At 36.8% G+C, this 25,367-nt stretch overlaps 1 protein-coding gene across 2 annotated transcripts in view; it reads left to right on the top strand.

Moving 5' to 3' along the window:
• SLC9A9 (solute carrier family 9 member A9) overlaps positions 1-25,367 on the top strand; it is a 581,917-nt gene that overhangs the window by 332,509 nt on the left and 224,041 nt on the right. For both annotated transcript variants that reach the window (XM_019024708.4, XM_055383461.2), the window contains exons 10-11: positions 20,234-20,347; positions 21,918-22,029. In XM_019024708.4, the coding sequence (XP_018880253.1) occupies positions 20,234-20,347; positions 21,918-22,029 (226 nt within the window). The remainder of the gene's footprint in view (positions 1-20,233; positions 20,348-21,917; positions 22,030-25,367) is intronic.

Below are 25,367 nucleotides of genomic sequence, written 5' to 3'. Positions count from 1 at the left end.
ACTACATTAACAAATGAAGAGAAAATAATCTCTCAGTAGATGCAGAAAACGCATTTAATAGAAAACATTCAAGACATATTAATTTAAAAATGTTTGGCAAGGTATAAAAGGGAAGAACTTCCTCTATGTGATACAGTATCTAGTGGGAAAAAAACTGTAGAAAACATCGTATATGCTGGTGAGCCTTCAGAAGTGTAATGCCTTTTGTAGACAGTCATACTTCATTTTATTGTGCTTCTCTTTATTGTGCTTCACAGATACCGCAATTTTTACAAATTGAAATTTTGTGGCAACCCTGCTTGGAGCAAGCCTCTCTGCCTCATCTTTCTAGCAGGACGTGCTCATTTTATGTCTCTGTGTCACCTTTTGGTAATTCTCACACTATCATAAGCTTTTTCATTATATGTGTTATGATGAGCTGTCATCCACAACGTTTGATGTCACTGTTGTAATTATTTAGGGGCATTATGAACCATGTTCATATAAGATGGCAAACTTAATAGTTGTCTGTGTTTTGATTGCTCCACCAACTGGTCATTCCCCCATCCCTCTTGCTCCTCTCTGGCCTCCCTATTGACAACAACACTGAAATTAGGCTAACCAATCACCTTAAAATAGCCTCTAAGTGTTTAAGTGAAAGGAAGAGTTGCACATGTCTGGGTTGAAATCAAAGGCTAGAAATGATTAAGCTTAGTGAGGAAGGCATGTCAAAAGGCAGGACAGGCCGAAAGCTAGGCCTCTTGCACCAAACAGCCAATTTATTGATGCAAAGGAAAAGTTTTCTAAATAAATTTAAAATGCTACTCCAGTGAACACACAAATGATAACAAAAAAAAGCAAAACAGTCTTACTGCTGATATAGAGAAAGTTTTAGTGGTCTGGATAGAGGATAAAACCAGCTACAACATTCCCTTAAGCCAAAAGCCTAATGCAGAGCAAGACCCTCCCTTCAATTCTGCGAAGGCTAAGAGGCAAGAAAGCTGCGGAGAAAAAGATTGAAGCTAGCAAGGTTTGTTCATGACGTTTGAAGAAAGAAGCTGTCTCTATAACATAAACGTGCAAGGTGAAGCAGCAAGTGCTGATGTAGAAGCTGTAGCAAGTTATCCAGAGGATCTAGCTAATTGATGAAGGTGGCTACACTAAACAACAGATTTCCAGTGTAAATAAAACATCCTCTACTGAACAAAAATGCCATGTAGGACTTTCATAGCTGGAGAGAAGTCAATGCCTGGTTTGAAAGTTTCAAAAGACAGACTGACCTTCTTGTTAGGGATTAATGTAGCTACATTAATTAAGTTGAAGACAATGCTTATTTGCTATTGTGAAAATCCTAGAGCCCTTAAGAATTATGCTAAATCTACTCTGCCTGCCCTATATATGGACCAACAAATCCTGGATGACAGCACATCTGTTTACAGCATGGTTTCTTTGAAGAAACCGCCATTGAGATCTACTGCTCAGAAAAAAAAAAAAAAAAAAAAAAAAAAGGTTCCTTTCAAAATATTGCTGCTCTTTTTAAGGATGAGTTCATGTCCTTTGTAGGGACATGGATGAAGCTGGAAACCATCATTCTCAGCAAACTATTGCAAGGACAAAAAACCAAACGCCGCATGTTCTCACTCACAGGTGGGAATTGAACAATGAGAACACTTGGACACAGGAAGGGGAACGTCACACACCAGGGCCTGTCGTGGGGTAGGGGGAGGGGGGAGGGATAGCATTAGGAGATATACCTAATGTAAATGACATTAGGTATATCAGTTAATGGGTGCAGCACACCAACATGGCACAGGTATACATATGTAACAAACCTGCACGTTGTGCACATATACCCTAGAACTTAAAGTATAATAAATAAAAAATAAATTTAAAAAATTGCTGCTCATTGACAATGCACCTGGTCACCCAAGAGCTCTGATAGCTATGTGCAAAGAGGTGAATGTTGTTTTCATGCCTGCTAACAAATATCCATTCTGCAGCCCATGGATCAAGGAGTAATTCTGACTTTCTTATTTAAGAAATACATTTTGCAAGGCTATAGCTGCCATGGAAAGTGATTCCTCTGATGGATCTGGGCAAGTATATCTAAAACCTTCTGGATAGGATTCACCATTCTAAATGCTATTAAGAACATTTGTGATTTATGAAAGGAGGTCAAAATATCAACATTAACAGGGGTTTGGAAGAAGTTGATTCCAACCCTCATGGATGATTTTGAGGGATACAAGACTTCAGTGGGGGAAGTAACTTCGAATGTGGTAGGAATAGCAAGAGAACTAGAATTAAAAACAGCCTGAATTGCTGCAGTCTCATGATAAAACTTGAACAGATGAGTTGTTTCTTATGGATGAGCAACGAAAGTCGCTTCTTGAGATGGATTTTCAAGAAAATCCATTGTGAAGATGCTGTGAACATTGTTGAAATGACAACAAAAGATTTAGAATATCACATAAACTTGGTTGATAAAGCAGCTGCAGAGTTTGAGAGGATTGACTCTAATTTGGAAAGAAGTTCTATTGTGGGTAAAATTCTATCAAATAGCATCACATGCTACAGAAAAATCTTTTATAAAAGGAGAGTCATTCAATTTAGCAAACTTCATTGTTGCCTTATTTTTAGAAGTTGCCAAAGCCATCCCAGCCTTCAGCAACCACCAGCCATATCAGTCAGGAGCCATTAAACATCTAGGTTAAGACCCTCCACTAGGAAAAAGATTATGATTCACTGAAGGCTCAAGTGATTGTTAGCATTTTTTAGTAATAAAGCATTTTTAATGAAGACATGTACATTTCTTTTGTTTGTTTTGTTTTATTTGTTTGTTTTTTGAGACAGAGTCTCGCTCTGTCACCCAGGCTGGAGTACAGTGGCACGGTCTTGGCTCACTGTAACCTCTGCCTCCCGGGTTCAAGCAATTCTCTGCCTCAGCCTTCCGAGTAGCTGGGATTACAGGCACCCACCACCACGACCAGCTAATTTTTGTATTTTTAGTAGAGACGGGGTTTCACCATCTTGGCCAGGCTGGTCTTGAACTCCTGACCTCATGATCCACCCGCCTTGGCATCCCAAACTGCTGGGATTACAGGCGTGAGCCACCGCACCCAGCCATGTACATTGTTTTTTAGACATAATGTTATTGTACACTTAATAGACTATAGTATCATGTAAGCATAACTTTTATATACACTGTGAAACCAAAAATTGTGTGTGACTCATTTTATTGCTGTATTTGCTTTATTGCAGTGGTCTGGAACCAAACCCACAATATCTCCTGTAGTATGCCTGTAGTTTAAGTATTCTCTTTTTGATATATGTTTTGGTGGTTTTCCACCCTTTTCATTTTAAGTAGTTAACATCCTAAATGTAAATCTATGTCTACTTGTTACATTATTTCCTTAGGATAAATTCTAGTAAGCGTAATTGCTCAGTTCAAGGTTTTAGATCCTATAACGTTTTATTACATATTCCTAATCTCCGTGCAGGATGATTATACAAACTTTCAGTGCCACCAAGCAATTCCTGAGAGTTGCCTTTTATTAATTTTATTCATTCAGCAGATATTTATGGAGCATTATGACATGCTAAGTTCTCTGCTGTGAGTTGAGGTTCAGTGACAAACACAACAAATATGGTTGGTGCTCTTGCTGAGCTTACAGACAAGTTTTTGGGCTATCCATACATGTTGTTTGAGAAATTGCCTGTTTTGTGACTTTACCCTTTTTTTGGAGTATTCAGTTTGATTTACCACAAGGTGAAATTCCAGGGTATTCAGCATCTGAAGTATAAGGCATATAAGAAATGATATGTCTTTGGGTAGAATGACTATTATTTTCTAGACCAAATATAGAACAAATGGTGGAAAGACACAATTATGTATAGATGCAGATAAAAGACCAAAGTGTCTGAAAATAGGTCAGTCCCAAGAAATCTGAAATGAATGATTTCTTCATCCAAGGAAAGGAGGGTGTGCCACTTCACAGAGAGGCTGAGGGCTTAGGCCACAGACTACATCATACCCCCAGTTATACCTGGACAAGGTCCTCCAGTATTGCTGGAGTAAAACATTGTTGAGTTAATACTGCACAAGTGGTCTGCCTCTTGGGCCACTGAGCCTTGGCTTAGTACTCCTAACACGGGCTGTAATTTGACTCAAATTAAACTGAGCATATTTCCCTGTAGAGAACACCTCAATACCATTTATCATTCTCAATCAGCAATTCCAACTTCAAAAAAGAATACAAAAATCAGAGCTGACGAGATAGCAAATAGCTTCAGCTGCTGGCTCCTTCCTCCCGAATTAAACCTGGAGGGACTGCATAATTGAGAGGAAGCTGGAAGCTGAAGAAGTAATAATTAACTAGGAGAACACCTGGAAAAGCCAAGGTTGTCTTAAAGGTCGTGGGGGCAAGGGAAAGGATGGCCATAGCTTGGACAGTAGCCATAAACAGAAGTAGGAAGAGAGGTTCAGGCAAAGATTTTAACTTCTGCCTTCCCCTCTTTACCTCACTGTTTTGGGGTGATCATCCGCCCACCCCCACTGCACCAGCCCAAGGCATCCATTGTGGTGTCTGGGGCCAAACAACTTGATGAAAGTGCGAGAATTGCCCGTGGGCATTCTTTTCTCGATCTTCTGCACCCCCAAATTCTCTGGGCTAATGGAAGATGGAGGATCTGAAGAAATCGTGTCTTTTCAGTGTTGCTTCATTCTAAAGATTTAAAGGCAAATTCCTGACAGGAATTTCTCGGAGAAGTGAACAGGCAGACATTGATGGTCAAAAATTTGGTTGTGTTAAAGCTTTTCTCCAACCTGGAGCTTACCCTTTTCCTTCTGAAAATTACTGAGGGGATATTCCAGTGTGTATATGGGCCTTTCCCCACACACCTTGCCTAACAAATTTGACCCCAGGAAAATGTGACTCACAGGCCAAAACAGCAAGATGTTCAATGCATACAACCAGTAGAAAACAGACCAAAAGCTGAACATAGAACATAAACATGAAGCAAAATTACTGGAACATATGGACCAAGAATTTAAAATGGGCATAATTAGTATCCTTAAAGAGATAAAGGAGAACGTTAGTAATATGAAGCAGGTACAAGAAGATGTAATAAGAGTTGGATGAAAAAATTAAATTTGAAATTTTTCAATATTTTTCAAAAATTCAAATAGAGAAATAATAGACACTCAGAGCCTAGGTGCATCGGAACCAGCTAATTAATGGAAAAGTCATCTAAAGCAAAGAATCATTCTATAAAATGACACAAATATCTCAGGTATTTAATTTTCACTTATAAATTATATATTAATTTTCCAATCTTTTAATAAAGACAATGTTTTTTCTTTGAATATTACAGTTCTGAGTTGCCTTTCTTTCACAAAGTACACCACAAATATATCAACCAGAATTTCTAGTTTTTCTGTTGCTTTAGTTTTGAGATTAAAGACATTGGCAAATATAAGAATCTGTCTGTATTTTGATATACATTTTTGCAACATTTTACAATTGTCCTTCTCACTACTAATTTAGTAATATTTTCTAAGCAACTTAATTTTATCAAGTCTTTCTGTATATTTAACTTAGTTTTTTGAAAAACAACTTTCTTTCATATCCACATTTAATCTATACAAATTATGCAGTTACAAATATCAATTTAAAGTAGACAAAAACAAATTTTGGAACAAGCATGGCTCTTGTTAAGCATAAAATTCATGTGGTGGAAGCAGAAGTTACCTGGGCACACTGGAGAGCAACTTACTAAGCGTCAGCATTTAGTGTGTAGAGGACATTAGACAGTATGTTTTACAGAACAAATAGGGGATTAATCTAGAGAGTGGAGACTAAGAGCTTCTAGCACATATCTATAGTACAGTCTTTCTCCATATATATGTATATAATTTTTTTGCAGATAAACTAATTTTTGGAAATCATCATAAATACACATATACAAGAGCACTTTCTCAGGGATCTTTGTAGGGTAACTTTGAAGGACCTAAACAGATTGGAACAAAAACAAAATTGACCCCAAACCACAGAAATAAGTCAGAGCTAAAGCTCTCATTCAGAGCTGTTCTATGCATGCATGGTCTTTATATGAAATACAACTTTATTCCTTGGATACAAAGAGAAATACACTCTTACACTGTAATAATTTATAATTTTTGGCATTTTGCCTATATTCTCAAGGGTGTGCAGTAGCTTCAACACAGAGGCTTTACAGAGGGGAGCTTTATAAATCTCATCAAAAGAAAGCTCAAAAAACTTAATTGGTGTAAAATAAGAATTTTCTGGAGTTTAATATAAACATTGACAATCTGCAGTCAGTATATTTTAACTATCCATTACAAAGGAACAAGTTAAGCAAACATAATTTTCATCAGCTATTGATTTATTTATAGCCATGCCTTTATAAAAATTATCTGATAGTCTATTCTCCAATTGAATGACATTATCCAAATGTCATATATTTTTTGTCTTTCATTTTCATTGATTTCTCTGATTTATAAAGCCTCTTTTACACTCTCCAATTTCTTATCATGTCCCAAAGAATCAATGTTCTACTCTAAGCTTCAAGCTTTCTATTGCATGCCTTTCCATAGTCCACTCTGCCATAGATCAGAAATTGAATTCAAAGTCATCTGCCTAATGACAATGAGTTTTAACTGTTTGTTGTAGCTTTTTATTTTCTTTGTTAGTTAAATCAAGTAAACTTATAACCACCTGTAGAACAAAAATTAAGAGTTTTAATATCACTGTTTACATATAGTATAAAGTTGAGTGCTATGTCCTCCATTTATTACATTAAAAATCTTACTGAAATACTCAAGAAAAGCATCTGTGCCTCTTCACCTTCTAAATTGTAAAATATTTACTTTTATATCTTACCCAAAAGATGACCCAAAAGCGAAAGGAAAAGTTGAGCAATGAATTTGGTCAAGTTAAATAGTAAATCAGTTTAATTAGTCCTCTTTTCTTTTTCCTCATAAATTGGAGATGGGGGAAATGTGGTAAAAGAAATTTTTCTGAGAAGTTCTGATTACTGTTGTACCATTACAGTAGAATATATAAAACTACCGAATTCAGAAAGTTTTTTAAAGGAATCTCAATATACACTAACATAATGAAAATGTTTATTGAGAATAACATAACATAAAACAAGTAAGCTCTTGAAATCTTCGAGCTGGTTATGAAACTAAGTGTTATTTCAGACAGGTGCAGCACTGGCAGTGACAAAGCCTGCTTGAATGAATACTGGTTTGATTCTAGTGTTTTGTGTTTGTCCTGATGATCTAATGCATTCCACTGTGTAATGGCCGATCATGAAACATCACTGAATAATGTTCTCAATCCTATGTATTTTAGTTTGCAATACTTTTATCAAGGGATTGGGTTGGCTTGAAGAGATCAAACACATCTCTAGATATCTGGGACTTAATATTCTGTTTGTTGCTAGCAGTAAATGTTAATTTAGAAAGAGCACATGGTTCTCATAGTGGATGGAGTGGAGTATCCTCAGTCATGTCTTAAACAGTTGTTACTCATCTGACTGGCAATGGCTAGGATTTTGGTATTCAATTCAGACACCTTAAAAAAACATAATTAGAAATCTTTCCTTTTTTCATGTGTTGCTATGGACTGCATGTTTGTATCCCCCATGTTGAAACCTAACCCCCAATTTAATGGTATTTGGAGTTGGGGCCTTTGGGAGATAATTAGGTCATGAGGGTGGAGCCCTCGCTAGTGGGATTCATGCCATTATTAGAAGAGACGTGAGAGCTTGCTTTCTCATTCTCTCTGCTCTCCAGCATATGAAGATACAACCAAAGAGCCATCTGCAAACTAGGAAATGGGCTCTCAACACCAGATCTGCAGCCACCTTAATGTTGGACTACCTAACCTCCAGAACTGCGATAAATGGATGTTGGTTGTTTAAGCCACCCAGTCTATGGTATATTTATTATAGAAGCCAGAACTAAGACATGTATTCTTCATACTCCCACCTAAGAGTTTAGCATAGGCTAATTACAAAGACAAAAAGATACACAAGTAATGTTTAACACCTAGAGTGAACATTTATGTAAACTATGGGCTTTGGCTAATAATGATGCTTCAACATAGATTCATTAATTGTAACAAATGCACAACTCTAATGAGGGATATTAATAATGAGAGACGCTGGGCCGGGCGCAGTGGCTCACACCTGTAATCCTAGCACTTTGGGAGGCCGAGGCAGGCAGATCACGAGGTCAGGAGTTTGAGACCATCCTGGCTAACGTGGTGAAACCCCGTTTCTGCTAAAAATACAAAAAATTAGCCGGGCACTGTGGCGGGCACCTGTAGTCCCAGCTACTCGGGAGGCTGAGGCAGGAGAATGGCGTGAACCCAGGAGGCAGAGCTTGCAGTGAGCAGAGATCGCGCCACTGCACTCCAGCCTAGGCGACAGAGTGAGACTCCATCTCAAAAAATAAAAATAATAATAATAATAATGATAATAATAATAATAATGAGAGAGGCTGTACATGTGTCGGGATAGGAGGTATATGGGGTATCTCTGTACCTTCCTCTCAATTTTGCTATGAACCTAAAATTGCTCTAAAAAATAAAATCTTAAGATAATATGCACAAGATGAATAAGGAAGGAGGTCAGCAATAGCTAAATAAAAAAAAAGTTAAAGAAAAGGGACTGTTAACCTTTGAAAAATGTGATAATGTGTGAATTTTCCATACCAGTACCTAATATTAATATCAATGTTTTTCTTGGCTTATTCATTAAGGGATTTTTTAAAGACACGATTTTAGTTTCTGCACAGAAAATATATTGTTTCAACTAGGCAATTTTCTTTAGTTAGTACTTATTGGCAAAACCACAGAGAAACTAATTGTGTTATTCTACAACTTTTGTTTTTTCAAAGGACCAGTACTATTAGATTTACTGAGAAAATCTTTTGGAGGACACTTGTTTGAATGTAACCAGCATTACATTCAAATAAGTGTCCTCCAAAAGAGTCCCCCAGCCTTTGCAGACATTCTAGACTCAAGACCTCATATGTCAGCCACAAACTCACAGCAGCAAAATGTTTACTTTCAAAGCTAATAAGACTGTTGAATGAAAAGTGGCAGTTGCTGCCTAAACTGTGGAATTGCCTACTGCTGCAACTATTCTGATAAAAATCCCCTCTCTGCTGTTAGAGCCAAGCAATATAAAATAAAATGGTACCCTATGTGACTCATTTTTCTGTGAACCAAAGAAATAGGAGAAGTGGTTGAAAGTAATAGCCAAATTTTAACTGAACATAAGGAAGGATTTCTAACGGTTACATAGGTCCAAAAATGCCATTCACTTCCTTAGGAAGTAGTGTGGTTTCTGCCTTTGGCAATGTTCAGTTCCAGGTTGAGCAGCCCCTCAACAAGCATATAGGAGCAATCAGGCATTGGATGGATGTTTGGACTATATACATTACAAAGTAATTCTACTCTTGAAGTCTTATGGTTTAAATTCTGTGTGCATATGTGTACCTGTGTTTAAATTCATCAAAATGGATCTAAGGTCAATCTATTTCATGACCAATATCTCTGAGCAGTATCATGATAAGTACTCTGTCGAGGTGCCAACATGAGAAGCTATTCTTAACTTAATGTATATTAACTTAAATGCAACCTTACAAAATCCTGCAATGACTTTTACTTTAATAACAAAATTTTTTTTTAAAGGGAAGAGCCCAAAGTGGAAAACTTCCAGAAATATGAATACTATTATCAGTATTTACTGGCTAAAGTAATTAAGCAAATTCAGAGAAAAGGGCCTTCCCCTTAAGTTATAAGCTTGAGGGTTTCAGGAAATCTAGCGACAGTATTTATTCAGTATTTATTCAGTTTAATGAAGCTCAATTCCTTGTAGCTGTAACTACACTTATGTCCTATATTAACTTTACTTACTTAATGATGCCTATTCATCTTCCTAAAATGTGATTTGTTGTGTTTTTATAGGCTGTGCTTTTGAAATTCTCATGTTTTTAAAAAGCAAGATTAAGTTTAAAAGAAGACAATGAAATATACAAGACAGGAGAGGGCTGGGTAGCAAGCAGGAGCGCATAGGGAACCCGAAAATTCTCAAACAAAGAAATATATGATAAAGGGCAGCTCTCTGAACACTTAAGTGGTGCACCTCCTCTACTACAGGGACTGGATAGTCCTAAACAACTTGAAGAATCTGATGTTGGATTTGGGGCCCAGCCTGCCAAACTGGATGACATTTGTCTTACTCTAGGCATATACATAATCTATATGTATAATTTATATGCATATATAAAGCTATATATAATCATTATCATGTTACTGTAGGGCACAGGGCAAAACAGAATTTGTCTGAAGAAGAAATTGGGTTGAAAAGAGGGTTATTTGGAAAAGGATTTGTCTTAAAACTTCAAATACATGGCAAGAGCTTTGGTTTTGCTTTTGGGGGGCAGGGAGAGAGAATGAGTGTAGGAGGGGTTGGCTTGGATGGGTGAGTGGTGATAGATATTTGGGAGAGGATAAGTATCCCCCGCCTCAAGCCACACACTGTTGCTTCCACTAGTTGAGTACAAAGAAATTTACCTTTTAAGTTTTTTTTTTAACCTGGGAAAAATATGGTCAGAGTCACTGATATCTTCCCTGCCAACCCCTGACTTGTTCCGATGATCAAACAAGATGTGTGTATGAAAATATGCTTTGCAAACTTGAAAGTGTTACAAATATTCAAACATCTTGCCACTCCAGAGCCTGAATCGTATACAATGGGGAGGCTGCCTAGTCTGGCACAAATGGTGTGAGCCTTGGACCAAACTCAGGACAACTGACCTCTTCCCTTTATTGTGTTAATGCAAGTGCATTAATGCCTTTGAATGTAGTTTTCCCAATGGTAAAATGGGAATATTATTACCAATTCCTGAGTTTTGTTGACTTTATAACATAAAGGTTTTTAAAAATTGTTAAAGTATGTAAAAGCTTTTAATACATTTCTTAGTACAATTTAGGTCCTTAAAAAATAGGAATTTCATTAGCATTGTTACTATTTTAGAAGTAGTAATATTGATATTACTATAATGCTTTAGATATAGAAGGATCTCCAAAGATTGCACTTTACCTATATGTAACTGTAAATCTTCAACTTTATAGAGGAAGCGTCATTGGGGAACCGTGGCCTTAATAGGCAAAAAAGCCTTCAGAATCCTTATGTTCTGGTGGTAAAGGTCATTATTATAATTCATCTCCTGTGCCACCTCTACAGCCCATGAGAATTATTGGGTTCCCCTCAAACACATTTCCTAAGTACTTGGAACTGAGTGAAAATTAAAATCCGAGGAGCAGCTCTCTTCTCCTCCCATTCAATAGACAGCCACATCTTCTCGTGCAACCCCAGCCACATCCCTGAGACACCATGGTGAAGGTGAAGGCCGGAGTAAATGGATTTGGCTGTATTGGGCACCTGGTCACTAGTGCTGCTTTTAACTCTAGCAAAGTGGATATTGCTGCCATCAACAACGCCCCTCACTGTCCTCAACTGCATGGCCTACATGTTTCAGTATGATTCCACCCATGGCAAGTTCCACAGTACCATCAAGGCTGAGAACGGGAAGCTCGTCATCAGTGGAAATCCCATAACCATCTTCCAGGAGTGAGATCCTACCCCAGTCAAATGGGGCGATGCTGGCACTGATTATGTTGTGGAGTTCACCAGTGTATTAACTACCACGGAGAAGGCTGGGGCTCACTTAGATAAGGAAGCCAAAAGAGTCATCATCTCTGCCCCCTCCTCTGATGCCCCCATGTTCATGATGGATGTAAATCATGAGAAGTGCAAAAACAACTTCGCAGTCATCAGCAGTGCTTCCTGTGTCACCAACTCCTTAGCCTCCCAGCCAAGGCCATCCATGACAACTTTAGCATTATAGAAGGACTCATGACCACATCCATGCCATCAATGCCACCTGGAAGACCATGGGTGGCCGCTCTGGGAGACCATGGTGTGATGGCTGCAGGACTCTCCAGAACATCATCCCTGCATCTCCTGGCACTGCCAAGGCATGGGCAAGGTCATCCCTGAGCTGAAACAGGAAGCTCATTGGCATATCCTTCCATGTTCCCACTGCCAACATCAGTCACAGACCTGACCTGCCACCTGGAGAGACTTGTGCCAAATATGATGACATCATGAAGGTGGCGAAGCAGGCTTTGGAGGGTCCCCTCAAGGGCATCCTGGGCATCCTGAGCGCCAGGTTGTCTCCTCTGACTTTAACAGTGACACTCATTCTTCCAGTTTTGATGCTGGGACTGGCATTGCTCTCAATGACCACTTTGTTAAGCTCATTTCCTGATATGACCATGAATTTGGCTACAGCAACAGGGTGGGAGGCCTTATGGTCCACACGGCCTCCTAGACCACCAGCTCCAGTGACAGCATGAGAGTAAAAGAGAGGCCCTCAGCTGCTGTGCAGGCCCTGCCCCACTTATTACCCCCCAACCACACTGAGAATCGCCCCTTCTAGACACAGTTTCCATGCCACACCCTCTGAAGAATGGGAGGGGCCTAGAAAGCCCCACTTTGTCCTGCACCATCAACAGAGTCCCCGAACTCAGCCCAAAATATTAATTAAATTAAATCCTAGGAGCAAAAGTTTATCATTTCAATAGCATTTATTGTAATGTTTATTTGCAAATTCCCCAATGCAGGAATAAAAATTATTCACCTATATGCCAGCTTTGTTCAAAATAGCTATAGATATACTTAATAGTATATAAAAATGAAATCTGAGATATTCTGTGTAGAAAGCTCCCAGTTAGGAATAAAGACAAATTTTACAAGTAAAATGAAAATATAAGCCAAGATTAATTCTGAGATAAAATTCTAAAGAAAATAACCATTTCATTTAATTTTCATTGCAGTTTTGAGATTATTTAACATCTCGGTTTCCATGAATTTCAGTGCATTTCATAGACAACCAGATGAAAGTCAGTAGGTTGTGTCGAGCCTCATAAAAGCTATCTTGAGGAATTCATGTGAATTTAATTAGTATTAGGCAGGTATATTGAACTGCTGTAATATTTCCCTATGAACCATAATAATATGGTAAAATTACATTTTTTTGTGTGGATAGAAGAAAAAGGTCAATCAGAATTAGTGATAAACATATTTTATAAAATAGATATGACTTTTTTTTTTACTTTCTAGTAAATACAGTAACTCAATAAAAAGCACAGTATCCAATAAGTCTTCAGAGAACATGGTTTGCTAACTAGATTAAGTCACTTAATTAACATATGAATGGTTACCATGAACGTTCAGAGTTTTTAAACACAGATTGTCCTCTTACGCAGTTTAAATACTTCCCCAGTCTTGTTTGCACTATTAACTTGCTTTCCCCCTGCCCCTTGAATAAAAGCCCTGTTAAGCAAAGATTACTTTTAACTTGGGTCCTCTCCAAATGCTCACAAACTGTGAAGTAATGAAAACAAAATAAATGTTTACTGTACCGGATAAATAAAAAGTTGAGTCAAGTTATTTTTTACTGACCCTGAGTGGGGAGGAAGTAGATTTGAAGTTATTTATATTGAACACTGAATTGACTAGTTTGAAATGTGTTGTTATTGTGATTATTATTATTGGCTTTGGGGTGGAAGATTTTTTTCATTTTTTAAAATTTTATCCAAAATTGACCAATAAGTTTATTCCCTCAGTGATTGTGTACTCCTTCGCGCCAGACTCAGGCAATAAAGTCCTAGTGGTCAAATTGGTTCTGTCAGCTGGCCTTGCTGTATAGATTCTCCCTTTGAAACATGTCTTCAGGAGATTTTGGCATATGAAACAAAATTGAATTTGCCCACAGATTCTCATTAAATGCCCCAAGAAGGAAATTATTATGAAGACTGTTCATTCAAAGAAATGTTGTTACATGATATAAATAGACAAAAGGAGTGCTAATCAGTACTGTTGCATTGCTATGAAAGAAGCCTTTTTTAAAATGCCAACAACCATCTACAATTTAAAATAAGTGATTCTATCATATTGTCAAAGGTTTTTAAAAACTGATAAAAACTACTTTGGCAAGAATATGGGGAAAAGGGAACCCTCTGCACCATTTGTAGAGATGCAAATTGCTTCATTCTTTCTGAAGGGCAGATTTTTACTATGCTTAAAAAGAAAACGTATCCCCTTCGTCAGAGGATAACTCATGTCAGGAACTTTATCTAAGAAATTTTATATAACTTTCACTCTATGGGCATCTGCATAATTAAAATTATCCTCATTATAATTAAAATTATGCAAATGTCCATAAAGTGAGTGAAAGTTACATGGATATGTACATGTTAATACTCAGCTAGATTTATCCTTTATTTCTTTAATTGTTTATTATTTAACAATAGATCTTAGATATCTTTTATACTAGTTCATATAGAACTCCCTAAAATATAGGCTGTTACATGAATGTATTATACTATAATTTATTTAACTATTTCTTATATTATGGATATTTGTTTCCAGGTTTTTACTAATACAAACAATTCTTATAAAATTTCCCGATTGAAAAATTATGTACAAAATTACTGATGACTTATTGAATAATTCATAAGTAGGTTTTGTTTTCTCCTTTAAATTGATTATTTTTCTGTAATTTGAGTATAAGGAGTGAGCTAGAATCCATCTTTGGTTTCTGGTTATTTTTACCCAAAGTAGTCAACTTTCACTGTAAATCTTTCCAAACAATCTATCTTTTTTCCCAAATATTATAAAACTCTTATTTTGTTCTAAATTGTATACATTTTTATTGTGGTACAATAAAATGCAAATTTTATTGCATTTATGATATTTTATAAATACCATAAAATTGTGGTATTTATGGTATTTTATAAATTTATGATATTTATGGTATCTTATATATACTATAACATTATAAATACCATAAAATAAAATACCATAAAATTGTTGGGAGGTAGGAGGGACTGACAAAAATTGGTTTTCACCTGGAAAAATATACATACAAGATGAGCTAGCTAGGAAAGACTGCAGATGTCAGGACAGCTCTCTTTCAGAAAGCAACTAGAAAAGCTGTGTCATACACAGAAAAGCAGGTGTCTGACATGAACAGCCATGACATCCAGGACTTGAAGGATCAAGATACTAAATAAAAACAGGTTAAACTAAGCTATGTCGAAGGCAGGAAATAATAAAGAGAGAAATTAATAAAATGGGAAGGGAGGGTGCCATACAGAAAAATCGACAAGCCAAAGTTGCTTCTTGAAAACACTCATAAAGTTAATAACGTACCTTACAAGATTCATCACGAATAAAAAAAGTAACACAATTTCCTAATAACATGAGGAAAGATATAAATACAGACACAAATATTGAGGATATCAAGAACAACTGTATGCCAATAAATACAAAAATGTAGATGGAATGACAAATTCTTTGAAAAACATAACTTTCTAAAACTGATCCAAAAGTAAATAGAATATTTGACTAAACCCATATTTATTAAAATATTTGTATCTGTAATTAAAAATCTTCCTACAAAAAAAAATCCAAGCCTAGAATTTTCCTAAGCATTTAAGGAAGAGAACAGGAATCTGTTTTGTGATACCTGAGTAATTTAACAATACAACCTGGTAAAACTGTATAAAATATATGGACACAAAAATCCTAAACACAATCTTAGCAAATTAAATCCAGTGGTATATAAAAAAGGTTAATATATAATGACCAAGTAAGGTTTATTGCAGGAATGCAAGACTGTTTTAGCATTCGAAAATCAATTAATGTAATTAACAACATTTTAAAAGTGAAAAAACAAATACCATATGATCATCTTAATAGGTAAAGGAAAAACATTTTATAAAAACCAACACTTAAGGACAAAAGGGAACTTCTTTAATCTGTTCAGAATTTCTATAAATTTGATACGGAAATACTGAAAAATGTTCATTTTAAGATTGGGAAAAAAACAAAGATGCCCATATCTCACTTGTATTTTGCACTGTGCTGGAGGTCCTAACAAGTGTAATGAAACAAACAAAAAGATGCAAAATGTATGATGACTGGAAAGGAGAAAATCCTATCCTTATTTGAAAGCAGCATGACTGTGGAAATCAAAAAGAAACTACCAATAAACTGTGAGAATTATTAACTAAATTTACTAAGGCCCTGAATACTAGGTCAATTTTAAAAATCAATTGTATATGTGAATCTAGCAATGAACATTAGAAAAGGAACTTTGAAAAAGGTACTATTTACAATAATAACAAGAAACATCAAATATCTAGGAATAAATCTAAACACAGATGTGAAAAATCTTTATATAAAAATTTAAGAAAGCGAAAATAATTATAAGGGTATATGATATTCATGGATCCAAACTTCAATATTAAAAAGAAGTGCATTTTATCCGAATTTATCTATAAATTAATACTATCCCAACTAAAATGCCAATAGGTAAGTTTTGTGGAAATTGAAAAGTTGATTCCTAAGTTCAAGTGGCAATATCAAGAGGCAAAAGTGTCATTTCAGAAAACATCAGTAAAATGTGTTGGCAAGATGTAAAGCTACTAGAATTGCTGATTGGAGTGCAAACTGATACCACCGCTTTGGGAAACTGCATGGCACTGTGTCCCAACAATTCTACAGAAAGGCAAACATGTATTTTTAGCAGCAAAATTTATCATAGCCCCAAACTAGAAAATACCCAAGTGCCTATTAATAGTAGTATGAATAAGTACATTGTAATACATTAATATAATTTTTTAAATGAACTAAATACAATATGAAGAATCTCACAAACATATTGCTGAGTCAAAGATGACAAATGCAAGGGTATGTATTGTCCAATTCCATTCATATAAAACTGAAAAACAAGAAAAGCTAATTTGTGGTGGTAGAGGTGCTAATAGTAGTTAAATCACGGAAAGAGATATTGTGAGAGAGAAGAGTGATTCTGGGATGCTGTTAATATTTTTTTAAAATCTTAAATTATAGACATATGATATATGCACCTTCCTGGGTGATTAAACTCAAGAAAAACATTTCTTTCTTTTTTTTCTTTCCTTCTGTCTTTCTTTCATTCTTTCTTATTTATTTATTTTTTTGAGACAGAGTCTCACTCTGTTGCCCAGGCTGGAGTGCAGTGGTGTGATCTCGGCTCACTGCAGCGTCCACCTCCTGGGTTCAAGTTATTCTCCTGACTCAGCCTCACAAGTAGCTGGAACCATAAGCACACACCACCATCCCTGGCTAATTTTTGTATTTTTAGTAGAGACGGGGTTTCACCATGTTGGCCAGGCTGCAACATTTCTTTAAACATGCAAAAATAACCTGGAAAAATCTGAATAATGTAGGGTGTGAGAACAGTCTAGACTATGAAATATTATAATGTATTATGGATCCACATTAATTTAAAAGAGTGTAGTATTGACAGCAGAATAGATAACAACACGAACAAAGAGTAGGTTCAAAAATGGACCTTAATGCAAAACAAAACTTTTGTACTATGCGTATGTACACAGTTACTTGTAACGCTGGGAAGTGTTAGATTTCAATAAGTTCAGTGAGTAAATCAAGTTAAAATCCTAGGTTATTCAAAGGAAGCAAATCACTAAAACAAATATTTAAAATTATGGGCCTCCATGTAAAATGTAGAGCAAAGATTCCCATCACATCTCAATAACAAATAGAAAAAAGCAAAACAAAATGACTTTTCCCATATACTTCTCCTCTTTCATTAAGATGATGAATACATTAAAATTGGATGGTGGAGGTGAGGGGGACAAAGGTAACAGACTTTCTTATTATCTGAAAAGAGACAAAAATTTGACCCCACACCCTTTTGTTTATAATCTGTTTAGAGTGAAAAAGCGTTTTGTTTTGTTCATTTAACTGAAACAGGACTGTAAAAGAGTAATGATAGAACCCTACTTCAAATCAAAAAGTGATTTCGTGATCTCTTCAATGCAAAAATCCAAGGGTAAATTTTGTTTTGGGAGAGATTGAATACAGAAGATTAAATACTGTTATCAGGAACTGGCTTATCTTTCAGGCGGCCATTTCCTCTGTTATCCCAAAATGGCTGCCAGCAGCTTCCTGGCCAGCATCTTTCTCATCATTCACAGGATTTCTCATCCTGTGAAAAGGTGGGGGCCTTTGTCTCAGCATTCCCTGCATTAAATTTGTTGAATTCAAACGGAATTTTCTTGGGCCCAAACATGTCACACTCATTTCTGAGCCAAACATGCTGCCTAAAGAAATGCACCGATTTGAGTGGTTTAGTCCTAAATTATATGCTCCATATTTGAGCTAGGGAGGCATGAACACATGGGCTGAGAGTAGGGAATGAAGTGGGCCCTCAGAGGGAAATTGGAGTAAGGCCATTAAAGAGAGGCTGAATAGAGTCCAGGTGGCAAAATGTTCACTCTAGGGTAAAATACAGTTGGGATGGGGACAAAAGAAAGAGAGGCACTACGAATTTAACCTTGACATTTGTTTATTGATGTTAAAAAACTAAATAGCTACTAAGGACAGAATGTTTTTGTTCTCTAAAAATTCATATGTTGAAGCTCTAATCCCCATTGTGATGATATTTGGAGGTGAGGGCCTTGTGAGGGAGTTAGATCGTGATAATAGAACCCTTAGAAATTGGATTAGTGCCCTTATAAGAAGAAACACAAAAGTGATGATCTCTCTCTCCTCGGTGTGAGGACATAGCAAGTAGACGGCCTTTGGCAAACCAGGAAGAGGACTCTCATCAGCACCAAATCAGCTGGCACCTTGATTTCGGATTTCCCAGCCTCCAGAACTATGAGAAATAAATTTATGTTATTTAAGCCATTCAGTATATGGTATTTCATTTCACCAGCCTGAGGAGATTAAGACAATAGCCAAATCTCACTTTTTGAAAAAGTAAAGATATAATGAGGCAGAAAAATATTCCCTGTCCCCTACATTTTTCCTGTTGTTTTCAAATTTTCTCTGGTTATTTGTTTCCAGTGTTTGTTTCCATGAGCCAGCCTGGGATGTAAAGCAAGCACTCAGGATAATTGATGATGGCTGCCCCTGCAGAGAAAACTATCTTGTACCAAAGGGCTGTTTCTTTTTTAATCCTTTCTTTCTATTACTGGTTTTAAATAATGTTCCTGACAAGATTCTACTTTTCTTTCTGTCAACTGTCAGTGAACAGTATTGGGCATTATTTGTGGGGCTGTAAATACATTACATGAAAAAATAATGAGTCCTTAAAAAGTCAAGAGAAATGCCTCCAGAGATATTTACCTAACATGGTGATTTATGTAGGTCCAGGAATGGAGTCTCAGAAACTTCCAAATGAGAAGTCTGGAACATAAAATAAAGTCTTCCAAATCTGCCTTTGTTGTAGCCCCTGGAACATTTCCCTTTTACTTTTAATCTGAAAGTTGGAGAACGTTTTTCATGTTCAACTTAAATTGTTTAGTTAATGGTCTAAGAATAACTCTTGGGAACATCCCTCATCATAGCATGTTATTACTCTATTCTTCTGACTGAATTTGATGTATCTATTGTGTTCTTGCTGCATAAACCGATCCCTGGGATTAATCATTTTCTTTTTAGCAGCTAGAAACTGTAGACATTTAATGGATATACCTACATCAGTCAATTTAATGAGTCTCATCGTCTGGGATTTGAAATATACCGATCACTCTAATGTTAAAATATAATTGACATTGATCCTTATTTCAGGTTTCCAAGTTTTCCAACTTTGTCCCTCCTGCCTGCCTGAGAAGGGTAATTTAGTTTAAGCTTAAAAAAAAAAACAGTTGTTTAGTACCTGGGAAGTCAAGTGGATCTACTGGGTAATGTGCACAGAGGTTAAACAATCTTTGTGTCATTTACTACAGTACACCTTCAGCAAATCACTTAGCTTCAGTTTCTTTTACAGGGACTATTTTGTCATCTTAGTAGGAATTGTTCCATGGAAGGATCATGCTGGTTAATATTACCCAGGTGTGTCTCTGGCAGCCTTACAGTTGGAAAGAATGGGATGCTGATGTGGCTATGGCATCTGTCCCTGGGTCAAGAGCCAGGGCCTCCATCCTCCTTCAGAGGCTAAGCACACAGCCAAAGGGGTGGCCTTCCAGATAAAGGAGACCCAGTCAGTTGTCAAATACAGTTACAAGAAAGTAAGTGCACTCAAACCTGAGTTATAATTAATGGTTTTTTGTTTTATGTTTTGTTTCAGTTGTTTGAATTTATGAACTTTTTGGCGGAGAACGTCATCTTCTGTTACATGGGCCTGGCACTGTTCACGTTCCAGAATCATATCTTTAATGCTCTTTTTATACTTGGAGCCTTTGTATCCTTTGAAATACAGAACATGGGGTGATTAGAGAAGATAACGAATGACTTACTTTTACGGATTATTCTGTTAAATCATTAAAGCACTTTCCTAAAGTCCACTGCAAGGCTCAGACACAAGGCAGATACGTGATTTCTAGTTAGGGGAGGAAAACATCCTAAGAAATTAGGACCTCCATTAAATAATTATGGTTCAAGATAAGAACTTTGGAAAGAACTGTGGAAATAAAGGGGGAAATTAAAGGAAAATCTATTTTTCAAGCATTCAAAATATGTTTAACTATAATTATGAATCATTTACATAAAAATTATGTCTGTGTATTCTTTATAGAGAAACAGACTTAATCTGCATTAGAGTATATCAGGAAGCATCCAGGATTATTCAGCTTTGGAAATGTTTTCATTGCAAGATGATAAAATCTCTTTTCCAATAAGGACTTCAAAAATAGGATAGATGATCAAATGAAATTAGCACGATGCATGTGCTTTCAACACCATAAGCATTGTTCAAATATAGGTTCATCTGAATAAGATAGCACCCTTCCTTTCCTAGGAAGACAGATAAAATCTAGACCTCACTTTTAATGCAGGGGGTTTTCCTAGCTCTAGGCCTGGGACAGGAGGTATTTCCAGTGGGAATGGATATCTATCTGAAAGGATGTTGAGCCATTAGGAATGTCCCCAAAGGCAGTCAGCAACTGTTGTCCTTCTTCCCACTTGGAAGATGGGCAGATGCCACCTTGGATCACAGATGATCTGAACAGACAGCAGAGGCAATCCCTCTCTATAAACTGTGTTCCAATTAAACATCTGCATTTGCTTCTTAGTCTCTTTTCATTGAGCATTCAGCTGAACCCTAAAATTTCATCCAAAACCTGGATTTTAAAAGGAAGTTAACTCTTGCCAAATAACTCCGTCCCATTGAGGACAAACTAGAATAGCCCATCGGGGAAGGAGTCAAAGACAACAAAAAGGGAAAGATGAAGAGCGCCAATATTTTCAAAGACTTTTACTTATAAACTTTTATTTTAGTAAATTGCCATATAAAGCAACAGTTGTATTATATAATTAGACAGGTAATTCCTCTCAAAATTAATTCACCAAAGAAAAAGGTATGCAAAGCTTGCTAGATATAGGAAATGTAAACTGATAAGAAGGAAGATGATAAACATGAACAGAAGCACATTTATCCTTTCTAAAGTGCCACTTGGGAAGATAATGCCACAGCATCTGAATGGTCTCTGCCTCGCATTTTACAGCAGAATTGAGGATAGTCAGTCATCAGCAATATAAATGTGATTAGAAAATTTACAGTGATTGAATTGGTATTGAGCTAACAATTTTAAAGCAAGTATCAAAGAAAGGCAGAGTTCTCTATTATTTCTGGGAAGAACTTGACTTTGAAATATAAATTTTGGAAGCAAGTTGGACAAATGTGAATTGACATGTTTATTTCTGGTTTTGGGGTCATAATGTAGAGAAGCTTGAGGACATAATATTTAAGCTCAAGGATTCAAACCATCATTGCAGCAACACTTTCCTCAATGTTGCCCTGTGCTTATCTACAGCTAGCAATTTTTGTTGCCAGAGCCTGCAACATATATCCCCTCTCCTTCCTCCTGAATCTAGGCCGAAAACAGAAGATCCCCTGGAACTTTCAGCACATGATGATGTTTTCAGGTATGTGAACTATGTTATGTGTTAGTGCTGCTGGTTTTCTCACAACTTTACAGAACATGAAAAACCATGAGAAAATTTAGAACCCTTTTGGGGAAACAATTTCTCTTTATCCCATTGTACCTAACACTATGCTGATTCTCCGTAAGTGCTGAGCAGCAGCAGGATTTCTCTTTCCAAGTGGGAAATGAAGTTAGAGGGAATCTTGTTGGTATGGCTTCAGGGTATCATATCTGGTCAGAAACTGGCCTAGAGTGGACATTGGACTTTCCTCTGACCCATTTCAGATCAATTTTTCATACTGGGGAATTTGAATTATAATTTCATAAATTGCATGCTCAGGGTAAATAGTGTGTAAATGGTGCCGCTCTTATCCAATGCCCCTTATCCAGTGTTGCTTCTCCATAAAAGCCCTGCTCCTTCCTTATGCAAAGCTCCAGAAACTCCTCACGGTTAATACAAAAGCAAATCAGACCTAAGTATGCTCAGTTGTTAGTTGAGAAAACGAATATTAATTGAGCACTCACCAGGTGCCTGAGATGAGTTCTGGGCACTGATTGATGAAACTGACAAGGTCTCTGTTCTCAAGACATTTGTGTTCTAATTGCTTAAACCATACCTCAAGGCTCCTTTCCAAAAGAAAATAAACCAAATGAATTTTCTGACCTTGAAAAACTCTGGAGATTATGGTTTATCTTTAGTCAATTAATTTTCCTACCTTCAGTCTTTCCCTGTTCAAAGACCTTTTGCAGAGATCCTTACGTGATTCCTATGTAGCTGTACACTTACAATGTACTCAGAGGCAGTTATTGGGGGATACATGAGAGTTTACAATAAAACCTGCTATCAGCATGAACAAATACAATTTAGGGTACATAGGGGCATATAGAAAAAGTGAGAGAAATGAACATTTATTAGCACTTGCTATTTGCCAGTCACTATTTTTTAATTAATCCTGTGAAGCAAATATTAACACATTTTGTAGATGAAGAAACTGAGGTTCAGGATCTCAAAAAGGTTATGAAACTTGGTCAAGAACAAAAGTATTCTTGAACCCAGGACTGTGAGATTCCACCTAAACCCAACCAAGTGTCTCAAAATCCACATTTCTGAAAGCAGTAAAAGGCTTGTTTTGCCTTCAGTGCCATCCTAGCCCGGTCCATACGGTAAAAGGGGCAGCTCCCAAGCTGAGAGTGAGTCATTGATTCAAATACAGACAAATGGAGATACAAAATTAAATTTGCCCTACTGAAGGCCTCTGACAGTACTTCCTTACATTTCCAGACATGTTAGGGTAAGAGAGAGAGAGTCATAAGGAAGGTGAGAAGTTAGAGTGGTAGGTGATTTTTTTTTTTTTTTTTTTGAGACGGAGTCTCGCTCTGTCGCCCAGGCTGGAGTGCAGTGGCGCGATCTCGGCTCACTGCAAGCTCTGCCTCCCGGGTTCATGTCATTCTTCTGCCTCAGCCTCCTGAGTAGCTGGGACTACAGGCGCCTGCCACCACGCCTGGCTAATTTTTTGTATTTTTAGTAGAGACGGGGTTTCACCGTGTTAGCCAGGATGGTCTCGATCTCCTGACCTTGTGATCCACCCGCCTCGGCCTCCCAAAGTGCTGGGATCACAGGCTTGAGCCACCACACCCGGCCAAGTGGTAGGTGATTTTTGACTTAGAACAGTAATAAACTTTGGCAATGAGTTGACTTTTATTATGAAAAAGCACAAGGTAAACTTGAGCACTCATAAATGGGAAGCCAGCATTGGGTTGCATTTTTTCAAAACGTTTCTGGGAATTGGAAAGCACTTTTCCTTCTTTCCCATCAAAACATCAGTAACTTTACTCTGGAGAATAGCAGCTTATTTTCAAAGCTTCAGTATTACATTTTAAACATTGCTTTATTTGACAAACAATGCTTTGAGAAAAATGTAAGGCCTTAGATTATCATGTTAGGTTGTGAAGTGTCTGCCCAAATGGCCACCTGCTTGATGGTCTCTCCAGGCTTTCACACCTTCTAAGTTTGTTTAACGGTAGGATTGGAGCTGCATTAAAACCTGGTAGAGGCCAATAATATGAAGTGTACAGCCAGGGGATGTGAGGAGGTCCAGAATTTATTTCTATGATATTCTAAAGCCAGGAGTCAGCAAACTATGGCTCTTGAATCAAAACTGGTCCATGGCTATTTTATTAATATTATTAAGTTGGAACTCATCCCAACCCATTTGTTTACTTACTGTCTACGGCTGTTTTTGCACTACAGTGGCAGAGTTGAGAACTATATATAATCATATAGTTCATAAAAAATAAAATATTACTATCTGGACCTATTCTAAAGCATCCTTACCCTCTGAAAGAAAAGCAATAACCCTATCATATTAATAGGGTTGAAATTATTAGTTTAATTCATGAGAATGCCAATCAGCCAGTTCCTATCATTAAAAAGACAGCATGCCAAATTTTCAGGACACCTACCTATGTATGACTCTGATGTCCAGAGAATGCGACCCAGTGTTTTCCATATTGAGCATCCATATCATCTGCTGGCATTGGCACCGTTAGTTACAGCTTATCAGCTTGAACTCAAGGGCACAATGATCTTGGGCCGAGGTGCACTTATTTTATGTATTTGACTGGATTTTTGTTTCGTACACTTTTCACATTGAAATGAATCTGAACATCAAAGAGATTGAGTTTCTTCTTTATATTTCTAACGTCATTTTTATTAAAAGTTAATATTGATAGTACTCTTTTACATGGTGGAAAGAACATTGGATTTTTCACTAAAAAGCTGTCTTCTTAGCTTTCAAATGAAGAGATGGTAATGTTACATATTTATGTAAAGGAACCATGGATACCACGCTCAAAAGTCACTTTACACCTTCCTGAGCCCTTTCATTGGCACTGTTTTGAGACTCATAGCCACAGCAAGATAGGATAGCCATTATTGTTCTCTCTTTTTTTCATTTTTTTATTGTTGTAAAATACAATAACATAAAATTTCCCATCATAACCATTTTAAGAATACAGTTCAGTGTTATTAAATACATTCAAAATGTGCAACCGTCACCACTGTCCACCTCCATAATTCTTTTCATCTTGTAAAACTGAAACTCTATACCCATTGAACAGTTCATTCCCCCGCCTCCCAATTCCTGGCAGCCACCATTCTTTCTGTCTCTTTGATTTTGACCACTTTAGGAGCCTCATATAAGTGGAATCATATAGTATTTGTCTTTTTGTGATTGGTTTATTTCACTTAGCATGACATCCTCAAGGTTCATCCATATTATAGCATATTATAAAATTTCCTTCCTTTTAAAAAGGCTGAATAATATTCATTGCATGTAT

This window comes from Gorilla gorilla, chromosome 2 (genome assembly GCF_029281585.2).
Source record: "Gorilla gorilla gorilla isolate KB3781 chromosome 2, NHGRI_mGorGor1-v2.1_pri, whole genome shotgun sequence".
In the NCBI taxonomy this organism is placed as follows: Eukaryota; Metazoa; Chordata; class Mammalia; order Primates; family Hominidae; genus Gorilla; species Gorilla gorilla.
The sequence above is the reverse complement of the archived record's forward strand: the minus strand, read 5'-3'. Positions and strand labels throughout refer to the sequence as shown.